This window comes from Trichomonas vaginalis, chromosome VI, assembly GCF_026262505.1.
Source record: "Trichomonas vaginalis G3 chromosome VI, whole genome shotgun sequence".
NCBI lineage: Eukaryota > Parabasalia > Trichomonadida > Trichomonadidae > Trichomonas > Trichomonas vaginalis.
In genome coordinates this window covers 12,890,282-12,911,925 of record NC_067208.1, presented here as the reverse complement: position 1 = coordinate 12,911,925, position 21,644 = coordinate 12,890,282, and the positions used below count along the sequence as shown (strand labels likewise).

At 34.2% G+C, this 21,644-nt stretch overlaps 12 protein-coding genes across 12 annotated transcripts, besides 2 other annotated features; 5 read left to right on the top strand and 7 right to left on the bottom strand.

Annotated features, from left to right (window-relative positions):
• Positions 1-502: 502 nt before the first annotated feature.
• Positions 503-695: a mobile genetic element.
• A 4,329-nt stretch (positions 696-5,024) lies between these two features.
• Positions 5,025-19,933: a mobile genetic element.
• Positions 6,635-7,006, top strand: TVAGG3_0855620 (uncharacterized protein; the record flags this gene model as incomplete). The annotated part of the gene is made up of 1 exon (XM_051249486.1): positions 6,635-7,006. The coding sequence occupies one exon, from the start codon at positions 6,635-6,637 to the stop codon at positions 7,004-7,006; it is 372 nt and encodes a 123-aa protein (XP_051084961.1).
• On the top strand, positions 7,288-7,872 carry TVAGG3_0855610 (uncharacterized protein; the record flags this gene model as incomplete). Its single annotated transcript, XM_051249485.1, has 1 exon — positions 7,288-7,872. The coding sequence occupies one exon, from the start codon at positions 7,288-7,290 to the stop codon at positions 7,870-7,872; it is 585 nt and encodes a 194-aa protein (XP_051084960.1).
• On the top strand, positions 7,939-8,321 carry TVAGG3_0855600 (protein of unknown function, DUF4108 family; the record flags this gene model as incomplete). Its single annotated transcript, XM_051249484.1, has 1 exon — positions 7,939-8,321. A coding segment is annotated over one exon (383 nt), but the record flags the coding sequence as incomplete, so codon positions are not given.
• On the bottom strand, positions 8,345-8,803 carry TVAGG3_0855590 (uncharacterized protein; the record flags this gene model as incomplete). The annotated part of the gene is made up of 1 exon (XM_001298914.2): positions 8,345-8,803. One exon carries the CDS (start codon positions 8,801-8,803, stop codon positions 8,345-8,347), a length of 459 nt encoding a protein of 152 aa, XP_001298915.2.
• Positions 8,840-9,715, top strand: TVAGG3_0855580 (protein of unknown function, DUF4106 family; the record flags this gene model as incomplete). Its single annotated transcript, XM_001298913.1, has 1 exon — positions 8,840-9,715. The coding sequence occupies one exon, from the start codon at positions 8,840-8,842 to the stop codon at positions 9,713-9,715; it is 876 nt and encodes a 291-aa protein (XP_001298914.1).
• Positions 9,732-10,559, bottom strand: TVAGG3_0855570 (KilA, N-terminal/APSES-type HTH, DNA-binding family; the record flags this gene model as incomplete). The annotated part of the gene is made up of 1 exon (XM_051249483.1): positions 9,732-10,559. The coding sequence occupies one exon, from the start codon at positions 10,557-10,559 to the stop codon at positions 9,732-9,734; it is 828 nt and encodes a 275-aa protein (XP_051084958.1).
• TVAGG3_0855560 (organellar and viral DNA polymerase type B) lies at positions 10,724-11,665 on the bottom strand (the record flags this gene model as incomplete). Its single annotated transcript, XM_001298912.1, has 1 exon — positions 10,724-11,665. One exon carries the CDS (start codon positions 11,663-11,665, stop codon positions 10,724-10,726), a length of 942 nt encoding a protein of 313 aa, XP_001298913.1.
• Positions 12,609-12,974, top strand: TVAGG3_0855550 (uncharacterized protein; the record flags this gene model as incomplete). Its single annotated transcript, XM_051249482.1, has 1 exon — positions 12,609-12,974. The coding sequence occupies one exon, from the start codon at positions 12,609-12,611 to the stop codon at positions 12,972-12,974; it is 366 nt and encodes a 121-aa protein (XP_051084957.1).
• TVAGG3_0855540 (uncharacterized protein) lies at positions 13,115-13,971 on the bottom strand (the record flags this gene model as incomplete). The annotated part of the gene is made up of 1 exon (XM_051249481.1): positions 13,115-13,971. A coding segment is annotated over one exon (857 nt), but the record flags the coding sequence as incomplete, so codon positions are not given.
• TVAGG3_0855530 (DNA/RNA polymerases family) lies at positions 14,010-14,600 on the bottom strand (the record flags this gene model as incomplete). Its single annotated transcript, XM_051249480.1, has 1 exon — positions 14,010-14,600. One exon carries the CDS (start codon positions 14,598-14,600, stop codon positions 14,010-14,012), a length of 591 nt encoding a protein of 196 aa, XP_051084955.1.
• Positions 15,335-16,163, bottom strand: TVAGG3_0855520 (uncharacterized protein; the record flags this gene model as incomplete). Its single annotated transcript, XM_051249479.1, has 1 exon — positions 15,335-16,163. A coding segment is annotated over one exon (829 nt), but the record flags the coding sequence as incomplete, so codon positions are not given.
• TVAGG3_0855500 (phage tail repeat-like family) lies at positions 18,347-19,933 on the bottom strand (the record flags this gene model as incomplete). The annotated part of the gene is made up of 1 exon (XM_051249478.1): positions 18,347-19,933. One exon carries the CDS (start codon positions 19,931-19,933, stop codon positions 18,347-18,349), a length of 1,587 nt encoding a protein of 528 aa, XP_051084953.1.
• Positions 19,934-21,644: the final 1,711 nt, after the last annotated feature.

The window sequence follows — 21,644 nt, the reverse complement described above, 5'->3', positions numbered from 1 at the left end:
TTCTTAAAACGAAAAGTCAGTGGACATTATGCTGCAGATGCGAACATATTGTGGCCAAGCTGGTGGAACTTATTATATTAACCAGCTGGTGGAATTTATTACCACCAAAAACCCTCCAAGAGAAGGCACCTGCACCGGGACTACCTAAACATTTACATCGTCACATGGACACAGGAACCACAGGCATGCACCAAACCAACACAAACAACCAACAGTTTCAAAATACCAGCACAGCAACACAACCAACACCACAACAACAAACCAAAACAGTTCAAACCCTGCACAGCAAACAACACCCAAAACCAACAGTTCAAAATCCAGCACAGCAACAACAACCAAACTTTTAAGGACGAGTTACGGAAAGTGAGGTTGAACGAAAAAGTGACACTTTATTTGTTCGGATAAAAATTCCCTATATATTTACTTGTCAAAAATCAGACTTTTTTTGCTTTAAAAAATTTATAAGTGTAAATTATTGGAACGAAGGTTGAAAAGGAAAAGGATATCTCTTACCTTTCATTTCCCTCGAGGAAAGTTCAAAAACTTGGTGCAATCAGTTCTGATTGCACCCAAGTTTTTGCAACTTTGTATAAGGAATTTGGCTTATGATGTACTGATCATGATCAGTACATCATAGCCAACAATTCCTTCGCAAACAGCGGAACTTGTCCGAATAGTTTAACATTTCAGACCAACAATAATTTTAAAAAATAATGAAAAAGTTGATTTGTGAATCATTGAAATATTAATGCTGTTATATATATATATCAGATGATATAAGAATTGATTTTTTTAAATAAAAAATAAAATTTTAATTTTTAATTGTTTAAAATAAGAATAGTAAGCGACAAGTAATTTAAGTTTTTTGCTTTGTTAAATTATTTTGGTTGGCAAATGCAATTGTGTCACTTTTGTTTGAGTTTCACTTTCCGTAATTTGTCTTATGATACAACAGTTCAAAATCCAGCCACAGCAACAAACAACCAAAACCAACAGTTTCAAAACCTGCACCACAAACAACAACCAACAGTGTCAAACCCTGCACAACAACCAACAGTTCAAAACCCTGCACAGCAACACAAACAAGAGCAAGGACATAAAAGAAGTAGAGAAAAAGGAAACCAAGAATCTTAAAAATGCTTAAGGAAGATTATTGGTTACCCAGATACTCTTGACTTTAGTGACAGTATAAAGAAGCTATTAAGAAAGTTCAAGGAAGGAAATACTGACCCGAACCTATTAGCTTTATTGGTTCAGCAACCCAAATGGGATATAATTCAAACCGGAAAATACAAGTCGCTAAGGGATATGAATTTTAATAGGCATATCATCCAAATTGACATGACTGAATTTACTTCCGAGATTATTGATGTCAGAGAATAAATGATAATTCAACTCTCTCATGAAAACGCGTAAAAATAGAGACGAACGAAAGAAAAAGGTTTATGAGTCCGGATGACTTAGATAGGGAACTTTTTAAAAACGGTCTCGGAAATATTATGGAAATGCAGCAGATTGAGGTACAAGAAACTCCACAGGAGAAGTTCAGATACAACCAGACATGGAAGAAATAGTTCAGCAAACAACAGCTAGAAGACTGAAGGAAACGAACAAATCCTCCTTTGAACTAACTTCACAAACTAGATGAAGATTTGGAACAGCCGAAAAATCTTGACCCTCAACAAGAGTATGCGGAGAAATGGAATCTTTCCAAGAGTTAAGTAAAAAAATTCGGCTGACAATAGCTAGAAGAATATTCGAAAATGTCACCGACATACAAAAAGACTCCAACATCAGATGAAAATATTCAGCATTGAATGGAAGTACTGAAAGATAATTACACAAATACAATAATTCCTTTTTTACTTACGACCATATAACGTTCCAATCTGTTGGCTGAACTCGGTTTTGAAAATAAAAGGTTAAATTCACCAAAAAACATATAGAAATGAAACATTGTTTTTAAAGTTTCATTCAGAAACCTAACCAATATTGGAAAAAAACATACTTTTGTTTCTGCGACTTTGGAACTACAATGAAGGGGTCATTTAGAGCCTAATCCGGATAAGGGTGTTTCATTAACTTACACCTCAATTCCAAGAAGTTTGTAGACGCAATGAAGTGAATGGTGAACCAGATATAGCTGGTATTTTCAGCGCGGCTTAATGCCGTTTGAAAGATATGAAACATGCAGATATTTTGGACCAGTATTTGAAATGAACATGGCTAGGGAAATATAAACACCTGACGTTCTAGAAACATTTATCTCAAAGAACTACACAGACCATAGAGATGTGTATATTTTGGTGAAGAGTTAGGAAAGAGAACGGTAGGGAGAGAGAAGGAAGAGAACCTATTGTACATGACCTTGCCAACGAAAAGTTGCAAAAATGTCATAAAAAACTTACTTGCAAGACAATGAAATTTGAGAAGGGATGAATATTTAAGAAAACTCAATTGCGACCTTTACCAAATGAAATGTTAGTATTTGAAAAACCATGTTCCATGACAAAAATAAAACCAACTACAGAAATAAATGACGCAGACGAAACGTTGGGTTAAAGCTTCCCATCACAAAGATATTATGGTTAACATGGAAAGAAAACCAGAATGGCTACAAAAACATATATTTGGAAACAGCTTTATTTCCATATGGACAAAGCTCTGTTTTGAAGAGCTTGAACCGGAAACTAGCGAAAGAGTCATGCAAACAATAAACGAAAAGACTCAATACAAACTATGACAAATCTTTCTAGGATTATAGGTTACCTGAGATGGGCGACCAGCAGCTAAGGCAAAAAGGACATGGGAAATTTACAACATACTCAGTGAACATGTGGCAAAGATGCAACAACTTAAAGCAGAGGGCAAGTTACCAAAAGCGACACCAAAGAAGAAGAGAAGAGTAGAAACAAAGTGAAAGTAGTGAAGAAGTAATTTCAATCTAGTGAAGTAGTGGCAATGAAGAAAAAGAAGAGTTAAAGATTCAGTCAGGAGAAGTAAAGCTTTCGTCGAGTGGGTTTTATTATGACATATAAATCCAACTATTTATATTTTTACCCATATTGAAATGCTACGCCGCTCAGAAATAACGCCAACAGTTTTTGGATGCCATGAACGAATGGTTTCCGAATGGTATAACGAATGCGACAATGCCATTAGAAGTCAGAAAATAGTTCCTGGAACTTATGAATATACAACTGCTGTTTTCTTATGGGAAATGTAGGTGAGTTGGTGAAGGTTCTTCAACAACAGTAGATATTGCATGCGACAGGTTTTCATATTATTTCTTATTGACAACTCATTCTTATACGTGGAACAAGACATTGAAATAAAACCTTCTGCCAAGTTGTCTGACAAGGAAAGGTTGCAATGGAATTTTCTATGTCGGATACCAACTATTGCTTCACAGACAGTTTTCATGGAATAATATATATTTCTAACTACTGACTTAGTTCAAACAGTAACCTGGGCAAACTAATGAATGGTTCGCCTTTGGAGAAAACTCATTACAACCACAAGCTAGAGAACAAACAGACCATATGCAAATATTGAAAAAATTAGAAGACTTGACCTAACGTTCAGGAGTTTATGTTAACCTTTCTGGTTCAGATGGAAATGCTGCCACTAAAGTAAAAAAGATTGAAACTTTAGAGTTCCTTTGTCATCTTCCTCATCTCAGGTTTTTAAGATACTTGCCAAACTGGTCCAGGAAAAAATTCTATCGAACTTACTCAAAAGCAAAAATAACTTAGTCATTCACCAACACAGACCCATTCATTATACAGACGTAAAGGGCAGCAAATAAAAACATCATTTCGCCGAATTTTGCAAAGAACAAAGTTGACTTAGACTTTGGTTCTCAAACTTCAACAATGAAGTAAACATTACTTTCAATGCTGCTGGAGATGCTTGGGATCCTCAGTTAAGTTTACTGCGAAAAGTTTGAATGCAAAGAATAAAAAGCAAGACTTGCAGTCTATAGTGTTGGCCCAGATAGTTTCAATGCTTTAAGCTGCAAATATATTGCAGTTCAACGTATGTCCTATAACCACAATATCTGTCCAAAAGACTTTGCAGGTGAAGTTGGAAAAAAAAAAAAAATCCAAGGGGAGCGCAGTGAAGAAAGATATTGCTTTAGAAACTGCAATGGAAACTCAGATACTATGATTGTACTTGTCATAGCATGACGAACTATAATGACTTATTCTTGTTTTCTACAAACCGCTGGTATTTAAATACAATATAACATAGATAGGCAAATATTACAAGAGAAGAATATTCCCACAGTTGAGGATATGAGGTATACAACTTGACATTAGGATCGTATGAAACTTTAAAACAACATTCACAGCACACTATTACCCTTGAGATGCAAAGTTCTATTATGCCATAATGTAAAACTTGTCATAAGGAAGGTCAAAAAACTCAATATACAAATGGATGACCGTTCAAACTTTTGGCTTGGCATTCATTTGCTGACTCAGAGACTTTATGGGTGGTATATTTCAACTGTTGTACTGTACAAATTCAATATTAACTGCGTGACAAGAGACGGTCTCAGGATGAATTGAGAGCAAAGAATTTACAAACCAATGCACTTTTACGGAAGATGCTCTTTTGAGAGATTGTTCGCAGTGATAATGCTGGGCTCCCAGATTGAAAGACAAGCTTGCCCAGCATAGATTGGACGTTAACTGCCTATCTCTTGAACTAGTACTGTCTTCCACCATCGAACACGTACGGTCTGATGACACCGTCTCTTGCATACATACTGTAGTTCTACCTATTCATAACGCCTTTCCTACGTAGAAATCTTGTCCCAGTATTAAGTTATTTTGTGTTCTCACTATAACAATTCTGAAGGCTTTACCATTTGAGTATTCACACTTCTTTTGCTTTATTGGTCGAAATTTAGTTTCGAATATTGATGCTGCTATCAACTTTCACCAGTTTGGTTATAACGAACAAATTGATTGAATTAGTAATCAATATGTCATGATACAATTTTTGTTATAGAAAATTTTGTATGTTTGTGAGTATAAATTTGTTACTGCTTCAATTCATAAGATATGAATAACTCTCATCTTTTTATTCTAAAGTAAATATCGTCATTTCCGAAGAAAATAGAAGCGTAAGTGTTCAAAGGTTTAAATGGCGGTGGACAGATGTGAAGTTTAAATATCACCAACTCAAAAAACAAACAGTCAAAGTGTTATTGGTCAATGTCAAAGAAAGAGATGTTGAAATGGGGAAAACCATACAGAAGACGAAGATGTAAGAAATATTCCTGTAAAAAGAACAACCAAACATATCCTAAGTTAACAGAGAATTAATTCTGTTGCAGATATTCGAAACAACGTACCAACAACTGAAGACAAACTTCAAAACTCAGAGGAAGATTTGATTAAGCTTTAGTATAATGTTAAACTTGTCGAACACAACCTGTTAAAAGTGAAACTCATATTCATTGCACCTCATGAAGTTTTGAAAGAATATGTGAAACTTTGACTAGAGGCATGCCAACGAATGTAAATCCAAAACATACAAAAGCCAAATGAGAGACCCGCTAATCTAGCTTGCTGTCCGCGCTGATCCATCGATATTACATGTCAATTGATCAATGATATACGTTTATGAAAAGAGAGGGTGAATACGTTGATACTAAAATATAGATTTCCCAGACGTTATTTAACAAATAAATTTTGTGAACGACACAACATTTCATTAAAGTTTATTTGCCTAAAGTATTAATGGCAGAAGGACCACAATGGTTTATACTACTATATACGACTATATTTAATAACCCATGAGTACTTTATTAATTTAATTATACAACAAACTTACAATAGGTCCCTTCAAGAGTCGAATTTGTAAACTAACCTAAAAACTCACATAGACGACTAAAAGCCTGTTTTGCTCTTTTGACACCAGAGACTTTATTGTTGTGAATGGGTAAAAAAATACTCCTTTTGAAGATACTTACTCAGAATATACCACCAACAGGTTTTGATTTACTTATTTAATACTTTAAGCTACGGGGTTGTTAACATGTGCTGCAAACTAGAGCAGGTTTCATTATGTTTGGATTGTCCGACTTGAGTTTACTATTAAAACGATATGAGCTATATATACAAAAAACTTATATCTGGTTTTTACTACCAAACAGTCCTTATAACAGGAAAAGGGTGCATACAAGGAATGTCTATTCCATTGACATTTAAGCACACCAATCTTTATATATTGCTTTCAAATTAGAGTTCAAAGTGTTATTTCGAATTGCGACAGAAACTTTATTGACCAAAAGATACTTATCGCTATAAACATACTTTTCTCTCTGGTTTGCCTATATGTTCATTCGAATTGCAGAATTTTCAACCTTAGTGAACTCAAACACTTTGCGAAGTATAAACTTGGACATTAGTTGACGCAAACTTTGTTCCTGATAAAACTTTGTCCTATGTATTTGTCAATGACGGCACGATAAGTTTCGATTGCGGAAGATTGCAACTGGTGAAAGTATTGATATTACAAAAACAACTTCAACAACAAATAGCTCAAGAACAACAAATGCAACAAATGGAACAACAAAGTCAAGAATAAAAAAATAATATTTTTTTTTATTTTTATAAAAATGTACAGAATAGATGTTTCAGATTTTTATGACTTCCAAGCATTCAGAAATATGTGTCCATTTCGAGACTATAACAAAGCAGTCGAGAATTTGAAACGTTTAGTCATTTATGTCGACTCTGCCCCAGAATGTTATGTTATGAAAGAATGGGATGTAGTCTTTAACAAACCTAAAGCGACAATAGTTTCAGAACAAGAATGTAGACAGAAACTTAAGAAAATAAAAGTCGTACAAGTTGGCATGAAGATGTTAGATGCTTGGGATATCTTATTGTCAAAACTTGAAGATTTTTCAGTTCGTGGTATAAAATTTTATACACCTTCTCCAAACTTCTATTCTATATCTTCACTGGATATAAATACGAACAAGTAGAATGGAAAGAAAATATTATAGAAGCTTGGTTAGACCATGTCAAAGAAATTATATGCAATGGAAACGAAAAGGTTTATGAGTATATCTTATGTTGGTTTGCAAACATCTTACAACATCCAAGTGCTAAAAATGAAACTGCTCTCATTATAATTGGAAAACAAGGAACAGGTAAGAATACTTTCTTTACAGATATCTTGTGCAAACTTTTAGAAGGTTATTCGAACCCGAATATGACAAACTTAGAAAACATTTGTGGTAAATTTAACTCTTCAATTGAGAATATGAAACTTATAGTTTGCAATGAACTTCAAAGTATAGATACAACAAAAATTTTGAACTCAGATGCTTTGAAGAGTCTTATAACAGACAAAGTTGGAGTTGTTGAAAGAAAGTATAAAGACCAAAGAGTTTGTGAGAATGTTGCAAACTTCATTATGGTTTCAAACAATGCTGTTCCGATGAAGTTAGAAAGTTCTGACAGAAGATATGTAGTTGTCAGAACGTCAGATTCTCATATGCAAGATACAGAATATTTTGACGACTTAGCAGAATGTTTGACATCTGACTTTTACAACCACTTGTTCTCATATTTCATGATATTAGATATTTCAAAGTTCAACCCAAGACAAATTCCACATACCGAAGAGAGACAAACATTGTTAGAAGCAAACAAGAGTGTTTATGAACTGTTCATAGATGAAAGCGACTTTGAGTGTTTAGATGAAAGGTCTTTATATGATGAATATAAACAATATTGTCGAGAATATGGTTATATGGCAGCGTCTAAACGAACATTCTTGGCAAATGTCAAAAGTCTTTTAGACGTACAGAATGCTGTATATACAAAGAAAAATTTTTCTGAGTAAATTTAAAAAAAAATATTTTTTTATTCTGAAGAAAAGATGGCAAAATTCATCTCAGTAAATAAGTATATGAATGAAGTCAAAGATAAGTTAGAACCATTCACATATTTGAATGTTTACTTCTACCATTTTGAAAAGTCTTCATTCAGCAAAGTTTGGAACATCGAACCAGTTAAGTTTGCTATTGTGACTAAAAATGGTGCGAAATTTGAAGACTTAGACATAGAAGGTTTGTTAACAGTCAAAGAAAGTTTTGACAGAAGGTTCTCAAACCTTAAAGAAGGCAAAGCATACAAACTTGTTATACCTTATGAACCAAAGAAGACAGACGACTATGAATATTATGAGTCTAAAGTTGTAGAAGTTCAAGGTAAATTGGGTAAAAAGATTTTAGAGTCTAAGCCAGTGTTTACTCCTAAAGAGGAAGAGAATATTGACATTGACCCAGAAATGTTCTAAAAATAAAATTTTATTTTTACATGTCAAATTTCTTCTTCGGTGGAACTGGCTCTGGTTCAGGTTCTTTCTTCTCTTCTTCTACTTTCTTTTCTTTATTTTCTCTCTTCTTCTTTTCTGGTGGAGTTATGTCAAACTTCTCAGAACTATATTTATGTAAAAGTTCTTTGTCCTTTAATAGCTCTTCTATTCTGTTTTCTATTTCATCTTCAAGAACAGCGCATGTGTCTTCTTTGCATTCTAAGAACTTTTGTTGGACTTCATCTTTCCAATCGGCGTCATCTCTGTCAACAAGTCTGTCATTGACAAATTTTAAAACTGCTCTGCTTAATGTTTTATGGTTCTTGTCATATTCCCAGAAACAGAACTTTAGAACAAATTCACCTTTCTTGTTTACACTATGTAAGATTTTATGGTCTACAGATGTTTTGCTGTCAAAAAGTTTGTCTCGAATATAGATAGTGAAATCGCTAGACATTTTCTAAAAGATAAAAATTTTAATTTTTCTAAAAATATGTTAGAAAAAAAGTTTGCTGACATTGACAAAAAATTTGAGAATGTTTTAAACAAGAACAAGAGGAAGTTAGAAAATGCTCAGATAAAACCCATACATGACAAGTTCTTATTTGCTCAGAATGGTATAACAGGTCTAATTGCACCACCTGGGTCGGGTAAGACTTTCACTTATCTTAAAATGGCTGCACAACAACAAGAACTAGATGAGAAGAACCCATTCTATGAGTTAGTTGTTATTTGTTCGACTTCTGGTCAATTTGACCAAAACGTCAATTCGTTCAAAGATATTATAAAGAAGTCTAAGTTAGTATGTATAAAGGATACTGAGTTGTTAGATTGGATAAAGAAGTACCAAAGAAGAGTTTTGAAGTATAATGCTATAAATGAGTATATAAATTCTAAGTTTAAAGACCCAAATGAGGAAATGCAGAGAATATTAGAGAAGAAACACTTCAGAAACAAACAGAAAGAGATAGAATACATTTCGAAGAAATTGCAATCTTACGATTGGAAAACGTACCCTCATAGATGTCTTCTTATCTTAGATGATTTCGCCTCTCATCCTTTGTTAAAGAATAGAGAACAAGACATGTGTCGAATTCTTAAGAAGCTCAGACACTTTAACATTTCAGTCGTAATATGTGTACAGACAGCGAAGAGTTTAAGTAAGGATGTTAAAAGAATACTTACTGACATAATACTTTTCCCCGGATTGTCCGAAGACGATTTCATGGAACTTATGAAAGAGTCCATGGCAGGTAAGTTTGACAGATATGAATTATGGGAGAAGTACAAAGTCATACAAGACCCTCATACTTCTTTCAGAATTCATATCTATGCGAACAAAGTTCAAATTGTAAAAAGTCAAGCGTAAAAATAAAGAGTGCAATTTACTCTACTTGTTTGAAGTTGTCAAAATACTCTGTTATTTTTTCCTTTAACAATGGCAAATCTTCTTTGAAGGTAAGAATTGTACAACCTTTAATATCATAGTGTGTTTGAGGTAACGTATCTTGAACTATTTGTTTCACATCTTCATTCGGTGTCATTGAAATCGGTAAGTTTTTGCGATAGAACCAATTTCTGTCAGATTTATATATCTTAGCAAGGTCGTAAAAGCTTTTGTTGTTTCTTCTGACTAAATGCAACATAACCATATCTCTGTCTTCTTCTTTCTCCAACTCTTCAGTATATATCATATACTTATAGTTCTTTTCCTTTCCTTTTGGTACCGAACGTGGTATTCTTTTCTGTATGCTTTTGTCTTTTGCTTCAATGACTTCATCTTTTGCTTGAAGTTTCTTTTCCATCTCTTCACGTTCTGCTTTATATAGTTCATCTAACATCATGAAAATATAACAAGCATAACGAGGTGAAGCCCACATTGCTACGGCATTTACTAAAAGTCTATGAACATAATATCCTTTCAAACCAGGTGCCAAATTCTTACGATTTTCGTACGGAATCTCTTCTCTCGGTTTTCTGAGGGAAACAATCATATGAGGAAATTCTTCTAAAAGTTCTTTTGTCTGTTGGTTTTCAAACCAATGATATGCTTGCTTTGTAGAACGAAGAGCGTTCATTATACTTTGCATTTGGTACATATCGTCTTTGACCGAACGAATTAGACGCAATTGTTTGTTATATTGTATCCATTCATATTCTTCATTTATAGCTTCATGGACTATAACTGTTGTTGTGTTCTCTGTTGTTGACATATCTGTCTTTATATTCCGGATAAAAAAAATATTTTATAAAAAACTAACTTTATTTTTATCTTTTATGAAAATTCATGAAATTTGGTCGTTTTTCAGTAAAAATAATTTTTAGGTGAAGAGGTGAAATTTCACCTCTTTTTTCACCTAATTTTTCACCTCTTTTTTCACAAGCGTTTTACATGAATTGTACGATGTATATTTGAAATCCTAAACAGTTTTGTAGCTTCTATTTCTTCGCTGAGGATATCAAAAGTTTTAACAATGCCGAAAGTCTCTTTATATTTCTTCTTGACGTCAGACAGAAGGAAATCTTCTGCTGTTGGATAGTTTTTATTAAGAAATGCTAACATGTCCATTTTATCTTCTGCTGACTTTTCTGCTTCTTTCTTTAAGTCTGCATAGTCGTTTCGCATTCTTTCTATCTCTTTGACTGAGTAGTTATATTTTCTTATTGCTGCCTTACATTTTGAACATTGCGGCATCGTTTTTGCGTTATACATTGAAATTTGACCTGCTAAAACAACTAAAGCGTCAATTGCTCTCTTCATCTCAAACATAGCGGGTCTTATTTGTTCGTTCCATACTTTGCCTCTTTTATCTTTATCTCTTATCTGCCATACACATTCAGCAACTAACGAAACAAAGTTGTCGTAGGTCTTAAATTCTTCAGATTTATATATGTCAGAAACATTCTTATATACCATATCGCAATCTTTGTCCATAACCTTATGGTTGCAATGAAATCCAAGAAACTCATAATTTACTTTACGTATGAACTTCTTTATTTCTACTGAGTCAGTTGGTTTGACTTCTATTTCATCGAATTCAGGAATAGTGAGCTTTTGTTGTTGGATTTCAGGTAGTTTAGGCAAATGGTCGATGAGGTCCTCCATTTCATAAAGATACTGTTCATTTGTTTCATCTTTCGCACTACAGTCTAAATTACTTGTTAAAAGTTCTTGCTTTATCTTCTGGATTTCTGTTTCAAAAGTATATGAAGAAGGAATAAAGCTTTTCATCTCTACCAACATTGACGTAGGATTCATAACTAAAGAGTTTGGTGAAGTTGTTGTTTGAATTGTTGTTGTGCCGATTGTTGAAATCATATCTTTTATACAAAATAAAAAAATATTTTATAAAAAACTAACTTTATTTTTTTCTATCTTAAGGAAATTCATGAAAATTCACGAGAAAGCTAAAGCAATCAGAGCCGCAAAGCGGCTAGGGTGAAAAATTAGGTGAAAAAAGAGGTGAAATCTCACCTCTTCACCTAAAAATTATTTTTGCTGAAAAATGACCAAATTTCATGAATTTTGTGAAAACTCAACGGTTTGACACATGTCATATGCCATTTTACTCAGAATTTTGTGCTGAATTCGGCAAAAAATAAAATTTAGGGTAAAATGTTAGATCTAACATGCTAACATAAACTTTATTTTTTTTAAGTTTGGTCATCCTTCACTGTATGACAAATATACTATATTTTACTTAAAAATATGCAAGCGGCTCATAGCTCAGTGGTACGTCGGACATTGTTCTGAAACAGTACAAGTATTGTTCTGAAACAGTACAAGTATTGTTCTGAAACAGTACAAGTATTGTTCTGAAACAGAAAATTTTTCTCACAAATTGAGAGCTTTTACGGGAAATTTGTTCTGAAAAAGTTCAAGAATTGTTCTGAAACAGTACAAGTATTGTTCTGAAACAGTACAAGTATTGTTCTGAAACAGTACAAGTATTGTTCTGAAACAGTACAAGTATTGTTCTGAAACAGTACAAGTATTGTTCTGAAACAGTACAAGTATTGTTCTGAAACAGTACAAGTATTGTTCTGAAACAGTACAAGTATTGTTCTGAAACAGTACAAGTTTGTTCTGAAACAGTACAAGTATTGTTCTGAAACAGTACAAGTATTGTTCTGAAACAGAAAATTTTTCTCACAAATTGAGAGCTTTTACGGGAAATTTGTTCTGAAAAAGTTCAAGAATTGTTCTGAAACAGTACAAGTATTGTTCTGAAACAGTACAAGTATTGTTCTGAAAAAGTACAATGGACAACATCGAGCCATTAGATGAGGCAATTTACCTTATAGAGATAAATGAAGTTGTTAAGCAGTACTTGGGCAAGGACAAAGCCAACAAGTCCCTCGGCTTCTGGTTGTCTGGAAGGGCTGCTTTGAATCTCGAAACTTCGACTGGAATTGTCCTGCAAATACCAGAAAACACTTCTGTAGACGACATAAAGGAGATGAAGAAAGAATCTCTTCTCAAGTTCTTTGCAAAGCACCCATGGATACAACTTCCAAACAGAGAGAGTCCAATTCCACGAATTATACAAATTCTCAGAGCACTGTTCCACTTCTCTGGTCAGCCGTTCTACAGAACCTGTGAAGGCGACATTCAGCCAGTTCAGTAAACATCTCATTTTAACTCACTTTTTTTATTTTTTTGTGAAAGTGTCAAAAATAAATTGTTTTCATGAGTTTTCTACGATGTTAGAAAAGTGGTTAGAAAACGTGTTAGATCTAACATGCTAACATAAACTTTATTTTTCAATACTTTTTCAGCACTTTTCCGTAGTTATATATGAAAGACAATTCGAGATAAAAGTCACAGTACAATGGAATAATATGTTGCACACCATTTGTTGTGAACCAAACTTGAAAGTCAGAGAAACTGTTACTAGGTGGTTCGTAGAATTTAGAAGCAAAGTCATAAAAGTCCTTACCAATACATAGAAAACTATTGTTGCTTGAACTGAAACTTGCATGACACATAACATTTTGAGGGTCAAACACGTTTCTATAAACCATCAAATCTGCTGGTGGAAGTATAAATTTAAATGGACCATCTGGTGGTAATGGTTCGTTCTGGTTTAGTAACCGAAGAAATTGTGCCCAAGAACGTTTGTCTACTTCCCAAAATAAAAACTCTGTATTTCTTGGAGGGTTAATTTCAATCTTTTGAAATGAAACGGTGGAGTTCATCTTGTCATATTCTAGTTTCAGATAGTATGTTCCATTTAGTAAAGAGTCGTATTTTTCTTGAAATTCCCAATAATATTTGTTCATTTGAGTTTGAAAGTCATTTAGAGTTTTCTCAAGACTTTCGTCTGAACGAACTGTAAAGATTCTCATTTCGTCAAATTTGTCTATTATACCATCAGGACCTTTATACTGCCCATGAAAATATACTGCGAACATAAATGCGTTAGTTCTATTTGAAAACAAAACTCTTCTAAATCCTATTGCCTTTGCATCTGAAGGACTTTGAAGCCAACGAATTGAATAGTCAAACCTGTATACTCGGGATGAAATTTCTTCATCTGAAATAGTCCTACCAGTATTTGTAAAGATATAGTCTAACGGTTTTGTATCTGCTACTTTTGTTCTTTGTTTTTCAACCTGAAGCATTTAATATATGTAAAAATATATTGTTTTAAAAAACGTTTTTATTTTATGCAATGTTTTATTTCTGTGCCGTCTTCAAGTATGCCCCAATATTTCCTTTTCGATATTACATGAACTTCGGAAAATACCTTATCTAGCTTAAAACAGCCCATCTTTTCACTGACCATACCCATTTCAATGAGTTTGTTGTATCCTTCTTCGTTCGTCATGAGTGCGTCAATGTTCTCATAGTAAACCTTGACTTTGGATTTGACTTCGGAGAAGAATTTGTTGTACTCGTCAAGGACTGCTTTTGCGAACTGAGGGTAAGACCAATGTTCGACAATAGGTTTTAATGTGGTTACTAAGCCACTTTGACCTTGAGTGAATTCGTACTTCAAAACAAAAGGAGAAAACCTTTCAACAAAGTTGTCGACCTTCTCATAATGTTTACTCTTCATCTCTTGAGGTTTCTTAATGGAATATCCCCATGTCGAATTCATAAGCAATTTGAGTGTCATTGCAAGTTTGGGGTTTGAAGCTTTCCTAATATCATACAGTTGTTGTATGACTTTTCCAACTGTATAGTTCCTTCCCGGGAACTCACCATCTTCGTTTGGAATTCCAGTCGGAATATATTGGACAAACCTCATGTATGCAGCGTTAAGGTCGACATAGTATATCTTTTCATCTGAGTCGAACTTGTCGCAACCAATTGGTCCAGTTTGTGGAAATTCAAGTGAGTCTCTTATCTTCTGAGAAACTTCTCCTGTTATCTCATAAACATCATCGAAGCAACCTGTTTCATATAAAACCTTCTGACCTAACTCAGATGCTCTCCAATACAATTTGACGTCAATTGGATGTCTCAATGGAAGTTTGTTTATAGCATCTTGATGTTCTTGCAACCTCATTGGAAGTTCTTCTGGTTCAGGTTGGTATCCGAACAATCCAACTCCTTGTGGAACTGTGTACTTCTTTTGTACTAGAACTTTGTCTGGAACAACTTTTGGTCTTGCTAACAATGAAAAGTTTGTTTCATCTTTTGGTACAAAAGTTTCTGTCAGCTTGTCATCTGGAATTGGTTCCAACAAACCTTTCTCGAAAAGAATATTTACAGCTCTGACAATGTTGCACTTGCCTTTTCCGAACAATGGGTTTGTAAGACTTTCGTTCAACATGAAGTGGTTGTGGACAATTACAATCTTCAACCATGGTAAGTCTTTGTCAACAACATAGTCGTCATGTGAAGAACCTTTAGCTGTAGGTATGTTGACTCGGATATTGACATTTGCCAACGGTGCAATTTTTGCCAATTGACCTCTGATAATGTACCTTGTCTTCACACATGACTCAAGATACTTCATCTTCTCATCTGTAACAAGACCAGAGTTCCTGAGACATGTAAGAATGCAAGGTTCGTTGACAATTGTTTCAATTGAATTGTAAATTCCATACCTTGTCAAGTCAATGTCAGACTTATTTATGAAGGGGAAGTATCCAGCATGTTGTCTGACTGCTTGAGGGTTAGGTTGGTACCATTCGAACTTGACACTTGCAATTCCTTCAATTGCATTCAAAATGTCTGAGTCGGAGTCAACCATTTGTACTCTCTTTGTAGTCTTGAAAGCGTCAAGAAGTTTTGCGGCTGTTTGTTCATTGCCATGTGCATAGTAAATGTGACCATCCAAATCTGTTATGGTCAATCTGAGATTGTGTCCTTTCTTATTTCCGTCTTGAATTGCAGCAAGTACACCCATGAAGCCTTCTTTGTTCTTTCCTTCGTCAAAGTTTACTGTAAAGGTTCGACCAGACGTAATTTGACTTCTAACTTCACGATACTTTTCATATGAATATCTTGTTCTTTCCATGGGAGCATGTGCGTCTTCACCTTTTCCTTTTTTCCTTCTCAAAGGATGCAATTGTTCGTCATGTTTCCAGTAGAATCTGGCAAAGCCGTCGTGTCCTTCAACTTGAGGTTCACTAACATCGAAAGGCATGTCCATAAGACGTTCTTCTTCTAACCTCTCTAGTCTGTTTGGATAATTGGCACGTGCTGTTTCCAAATCCATTTCGTAGCGAAGACCAGCCAGTTTGTCATAGACTTTTATGGGTCTTCCCTTCCTATATTTAAAATTCTTCGAAACTCTCCAACCATATCTTTGTAACTCTGCTTTTATTCTAGCAGACTTTCTGTCCATTCTATATGGGGGCATTTTTATAAAAATAAAAAAAATATTTTTTTTCTTTACTTTACATAACCGCCTGCTGCCATAAGTCTTTGACGCCAACCCATACCAGCTAATGAAGGTTGACTTGGTTTAGTTTGGAAACTAAACTTTGGTTTTGGTTTATCTTCAGTTTTTGGTTTCTCTTCTTCTATCGGTTTTTCGTCACTTTTCGGTTCCTCTGACTTTACTTCACTTGCAGGAACAGTTGTGTCGTCAACATCTTCATAAATATCATATGCCATTTGTTTTTGTTTTCCTTTCAACTTTTTGTGTTTGTTGTAAAGTTTAGAATATTTCGACTCTAAGTCAATGAGATGTTCTATAATGAACTGTTGGTCAGTGAAGTAAACTTTTCCATCTGTTGTCTCGAAAGCTCCTTCAGACTTCAATATTTTATTTGTGAGAGTCTGTTTCTTTTTTGAGATACTAGCCGTTCCATTTCTATGAAAAGTGACTTTATAGTTAGAGTTTGTATTTCCAGACCTGGCACTTTCTATTATTGAATTTTTCTCTTCATCTGTAAGTTCTTTGACAGGTTTTGACAATGGTTCTGAACTTTTTGTTTGTGGTGTCAAATCTACCGTTTCAACTTCTTCAGTCATTTCATCTCAGTAAAAAATTTTAGTTTGGTTTGTTTTCAACTGGTTGTTGAGGTTTTTGAAGTCGGTCTAAAACTTCCTGAGGTATAGGAAGAACTTTACAAACACGTGGTTTAAATGCTGAAAGCCGACAAATCCATCTTGAACTTATTTGTCTCAATGCTGCATTGTTCATTTCATCTCAATAAAAAACTTTACATTCCCCACGTTTGAGGCGGTTGAGGTTGGTTATTGTTTACCCATTGTTGTGCATGGTTATATCCTCTGTTAAAGAATCTTTCACCTTGGTCCATATAGTGTCCTGCTTGGTTATAGTAGTCATTTGCTTTGTTATAATAGTTTCCTGCTTGTCTTCCTACATTGTCCATCCATCCTTGAACTTTTCCTCTTGTTTCAGGATTTGGAATAAGATTTGTTGCATCTCGTGCTACATCCCAACCTTTCTGTACAGTTTGTATAATAGGTTGTGCTTTCTCTTTAAGTATACCTAATGTACTCAAAATCTTCCTTCCAACTCCAAATGCACCTCTGGCTATTGTTCCCACTGCGGGTAAAAATCTAGATGCGACTCCTGCTAATGCGCCAAATAAACCCATTTCTTATAGGGTAAAAAATGACGAATCCAAACAAGGACCCGTATGTTTCTAAGGCAACAAAGAAAGCACTCATGATAAAAATCTTTAGTTCAACACCAAATGCTTGGTTTATGGATATCTTGGAAAACATTCCGAGGTATAGAGAAGATGGACCACCATACTGGCTAATATTTGTTGGTCAAAACACAAGATACTGTGAAGCCATACCATTATGGTCCAAAAATATTTTAGATGTGAAAACTGCTTTGACAATATTCGTTGACAAATACCATCCAACAAAACTGACATCTGACTGTGAAAGTTCTTTCAAATCAGATGATGTAAAAAACTATCTGCGTTCAAAAAATGTAAACCAATATTTCATTGTCGACCAAAACCATTCTGCTCTTGGTGTCATTGACGGTTGTATAAAAATGTTAAGAGACTTAAACCAACCACAAGGTGGTGAAGCAAATGAAATGTCATATGACGACAAGTATAGACACTTCTCCATGGCAAAGATGAGACAAGTTTTAAATATTTACAATAACCGTAAACAAAAAGGTTTGGGAAACCACTCCCCCGAAGAAATGAAAAACAACCCTGACTTAGAGAAAGACTATATATTTAATAATTTAGTCAAAAGAGACAAACAAGAAAGAATGCCGGGCTTCAAACTTCAGAAAGGTGACAAAGTAAAAATAGAAATACCTAAACGCGACCCATATGAAAATACTATTGACTATGACAACAATGGGAACCCGACAGGTACTCACATTCGTGTTCGTAAAAATAGAAGAAAGTATACAAGAGAATATTATGAAGTTTTAGGCAAACATGGCAAAATGTACACACTGCAAGCAGAAGATAAAACTACTATTGTCAGACCTCGTTTCAAACTTGTCAAAGTTCAAGGTGGTATACTTTCAAAGACAGTTCCTAACAAATATAAGACAACTCCTGACGAATATGCTAAAGAAGTTGAAAATGACGACTAAGCAATTATATACCATGCGTAAACTGTCATGTAAGGTGGCATGTAGTCTTTACTTTGTCCCGTTGTTTGCGTATATCCTGAAACGTGATGTGTATGGTCTCCTTCTCCCCAAGTGTCATCCCAGTAACAATTTATAGCAAACTTAACGTCGTCTTTAACATCATATCCTTTACCTTTTGTCATTCCTGTCCAACCCCAATATCTATGCCTATGCCAACCTGCTTGAGATGTACTTAAATCTATGTAATGACTGTGTGCAGGTAAATTTTCACCTGAAATCGTTTTACTTCCACCTGTTTCCTTTGAAGAGTTTGCACAATACAAAAACCTGTCGACTATTTGTTCCCATGCACCAACACCAAACATTACTTGAGGACCTCTTGCATCCATAGATGTATAAATAGAACCTACTGGGTTCATTAAATCAAACATATGAGATATTATAGGATTGTCTCTTTTGAACTTAAAATATAGTGCAACTATTTCAGGTTTCTTCTGGTTTGTGTCAGAATATTTTTTATAATATAATCTTATGTTTTCAGGGTAGGTAAAGTCTTGACTATAATATTTATTTCTGTCATCTTCATAATAATATACTATTCTTGTTTTGTCTATTGCATTATATCTTTTATATCTATAATAATCTAAATATAATGTTTGCTTTTTTGGGTCTACATGTGGTGTTTTGTCGTCAGCACCATAGTCATAATAATATGGTGCTGGAGATGGGTCAGGTAATATCATATCCACCATTTCATAAACTCGGAAATATTTATTTTGTTCATCTCCATATAAGTTTAAGTAGCAGTTGTTGTCTAATGGAACTTTAACTTGTGTACCATCATTCTTTATATAGCTTACATACATTTCATTGTTATTTTTCGGAATGAGTTTATGCCGTGTACCATTTTTTAAGGAATGTACAAACTGCCATCTAAAATATTTATTTTCTTCATTGAAAGAAAAGTCACCAACAATAGTTTCAATATTTTTTGTTCCTATCAAACTTTGGTATATTTTATTGACATATGTTTTATCTGCTTTTGTCTCTAATGTTTCTTGTAAGTCTGTTATTTCAGAAGATGTATGTGTATGTCCAACGGCACTTTTCCTGTTTAAGGTTTCTTGTAAGTTTGTAATATCAGATATAGAATGTGTATGATGTTTTTGTGGATATGTTCCTTCTGTCCATGCGAAAATATATTCTTTTGTTGCATCTACATATCCAGCTATCCATGTCGAGTCTGCTTTTGTATTCCTTAACTCTGTAACACCTTTCTCAAGCTCTTTCAACTGTTGTCCATCTTCCATTAAAGCTCTGTCATGACTTGAAACCGTTTGTGCCAACATATCTACAGTTTCTTTGTCAGCTTTATTTTCAACATCCTCTTTTGTTGCATATGTTGCATCTGCTCTGTCATGTTCTTCTTGAACTTTTTCAATGACATATTCTTTGTCAGCTTTATTTTCAACATCTGCTTTCAAAAGAAGTTCATTTATAGGTTTCTCGTTTAAAGTTCCTTTTGTTGGATTTATACAGACAGTATGGTTCTTATTGTCTTGAAATAGAAACTCATCTGTCATAGGGTTTATTGTCAATTTTAGGTTTTTCTTTTTCAATGACTCAGATATTTTAGCATAGTTTGAAAAGTTTGTTGTGTTCATATTTAGAGCTTGCATAATGAGTGTCGGTTGTGTTGTATTTCTCTCATAGACGCTGTTTCATTTGACATTTTTATTATAGATAAATATGCTTCCAATAGAAAAAGAAAATTCAAGAGTTGCTACAACTAAACCATTAGATGAACTTTTTACTAATGTCGGTCAAAAGTTTGACTTAGATACTATAAAGCATGAAGGCTATCGTTTTGACTACCCATTAAGATGGTTAAGAGACCATCTGTCACAAAAGCTATTGGCTTTCGAAGAATAAAATTTGTGTCTGTAAAAGATAAAAGTTTTCCATTTATTGTAAGGTTTCATATAGATTATACATTGAAGGGAAACGAAAAATGTGGGAAAAATTGAGCTAATACAAGTTGACCTTTCATCTTCTCTACAGACTGCGTTAAAAATATAGAAGATAAAATAAATTCATGTTATGCAAAATATGCTGATGAATATGCGAATACCGAGAGCACACTTTATGTGAGAATTGTATATGACAAACAAAATTCACAAGTGTCATTTCAAATCTACGAAAACAATCCAAATAAAGACGAACAAATATATACAGAATTCACTGCAATGTCATGGTATTATTTGCAAAGAATGTTAAATCAGAAAGTCGAACTTCCTTTAGCAAATATTTACAGTCGATATGCAAGAGATGAACCATATTTTTTAAAGATGTTTTCGACCAAGATGCTATTATTGTTCATGCTTCATTTTCTGGCGCCCAAAACTCTTTCTTATGCTTGGCAAATGACTTTTACGAAAAACCTACAAAGTTATACGAACCACCAAGTGGAAGTATTTCAGACTTTCAAGTATGGTTTACTACAGATGGAAGAAAAGAATAATTTATTATACCATGCGTTTTACTTAGAACTTAGTTTCATATACAACTACTATCGAACGGTAAAAATATAATTTTTAATACGGTTGAGGTGTTGGATTTGGTTGCCAACTAGACTGTGGTGCAGGTTCAGGCTGTTGTATTACAGGAGCTTGCTCTTCTGGTTCAGGGTCTTTAGGTATAATACCAACGAACTGACTACTCTTTTACAATATTTTTGACACCGTTCCAAATTCTCTTCCGACAGATTTTATTCATTCCATATACCTCTTCAACATTTCGAAAGAAGTTTCCTATTCTTCCAAAGAAACCATTTTACTAGTAGTAAAAATCTAATGTCCACCTAGTCTCTTACATTTCCTGTTGAGTTCCATAGCATTCTTTAACTGGAGCTCATACATTCTGTTTCTCCTCTGGTAGAAAACATATTCTGGGTCAACTCCTGTGTTCGCGTCATCTGCATAAGTTGTTTATATCCACTTCAGGGTTTGTATAAAACTCTTTCCATCTCATATTTGCATACCATGGTGGCAAACCTAACGCAGCGTCATTTGACATGGCAGTTTGCATTTGTACATCTGTTGGCACTTGACCATAGTTTGCCATTGCAGTTTGTATTCTAACTTCATTTGGAATATTCTGGGTTTGGTTGTCCAGGTTTGTTGTGCATTCGCTAAGTTCTGTGCGTCCATTTAATATTAGATAAAAATATCTCTTACGAGTACATATACTGAACATTTGCAGGCATTGGTTCATCTTCATATTCTCTGTACTTTT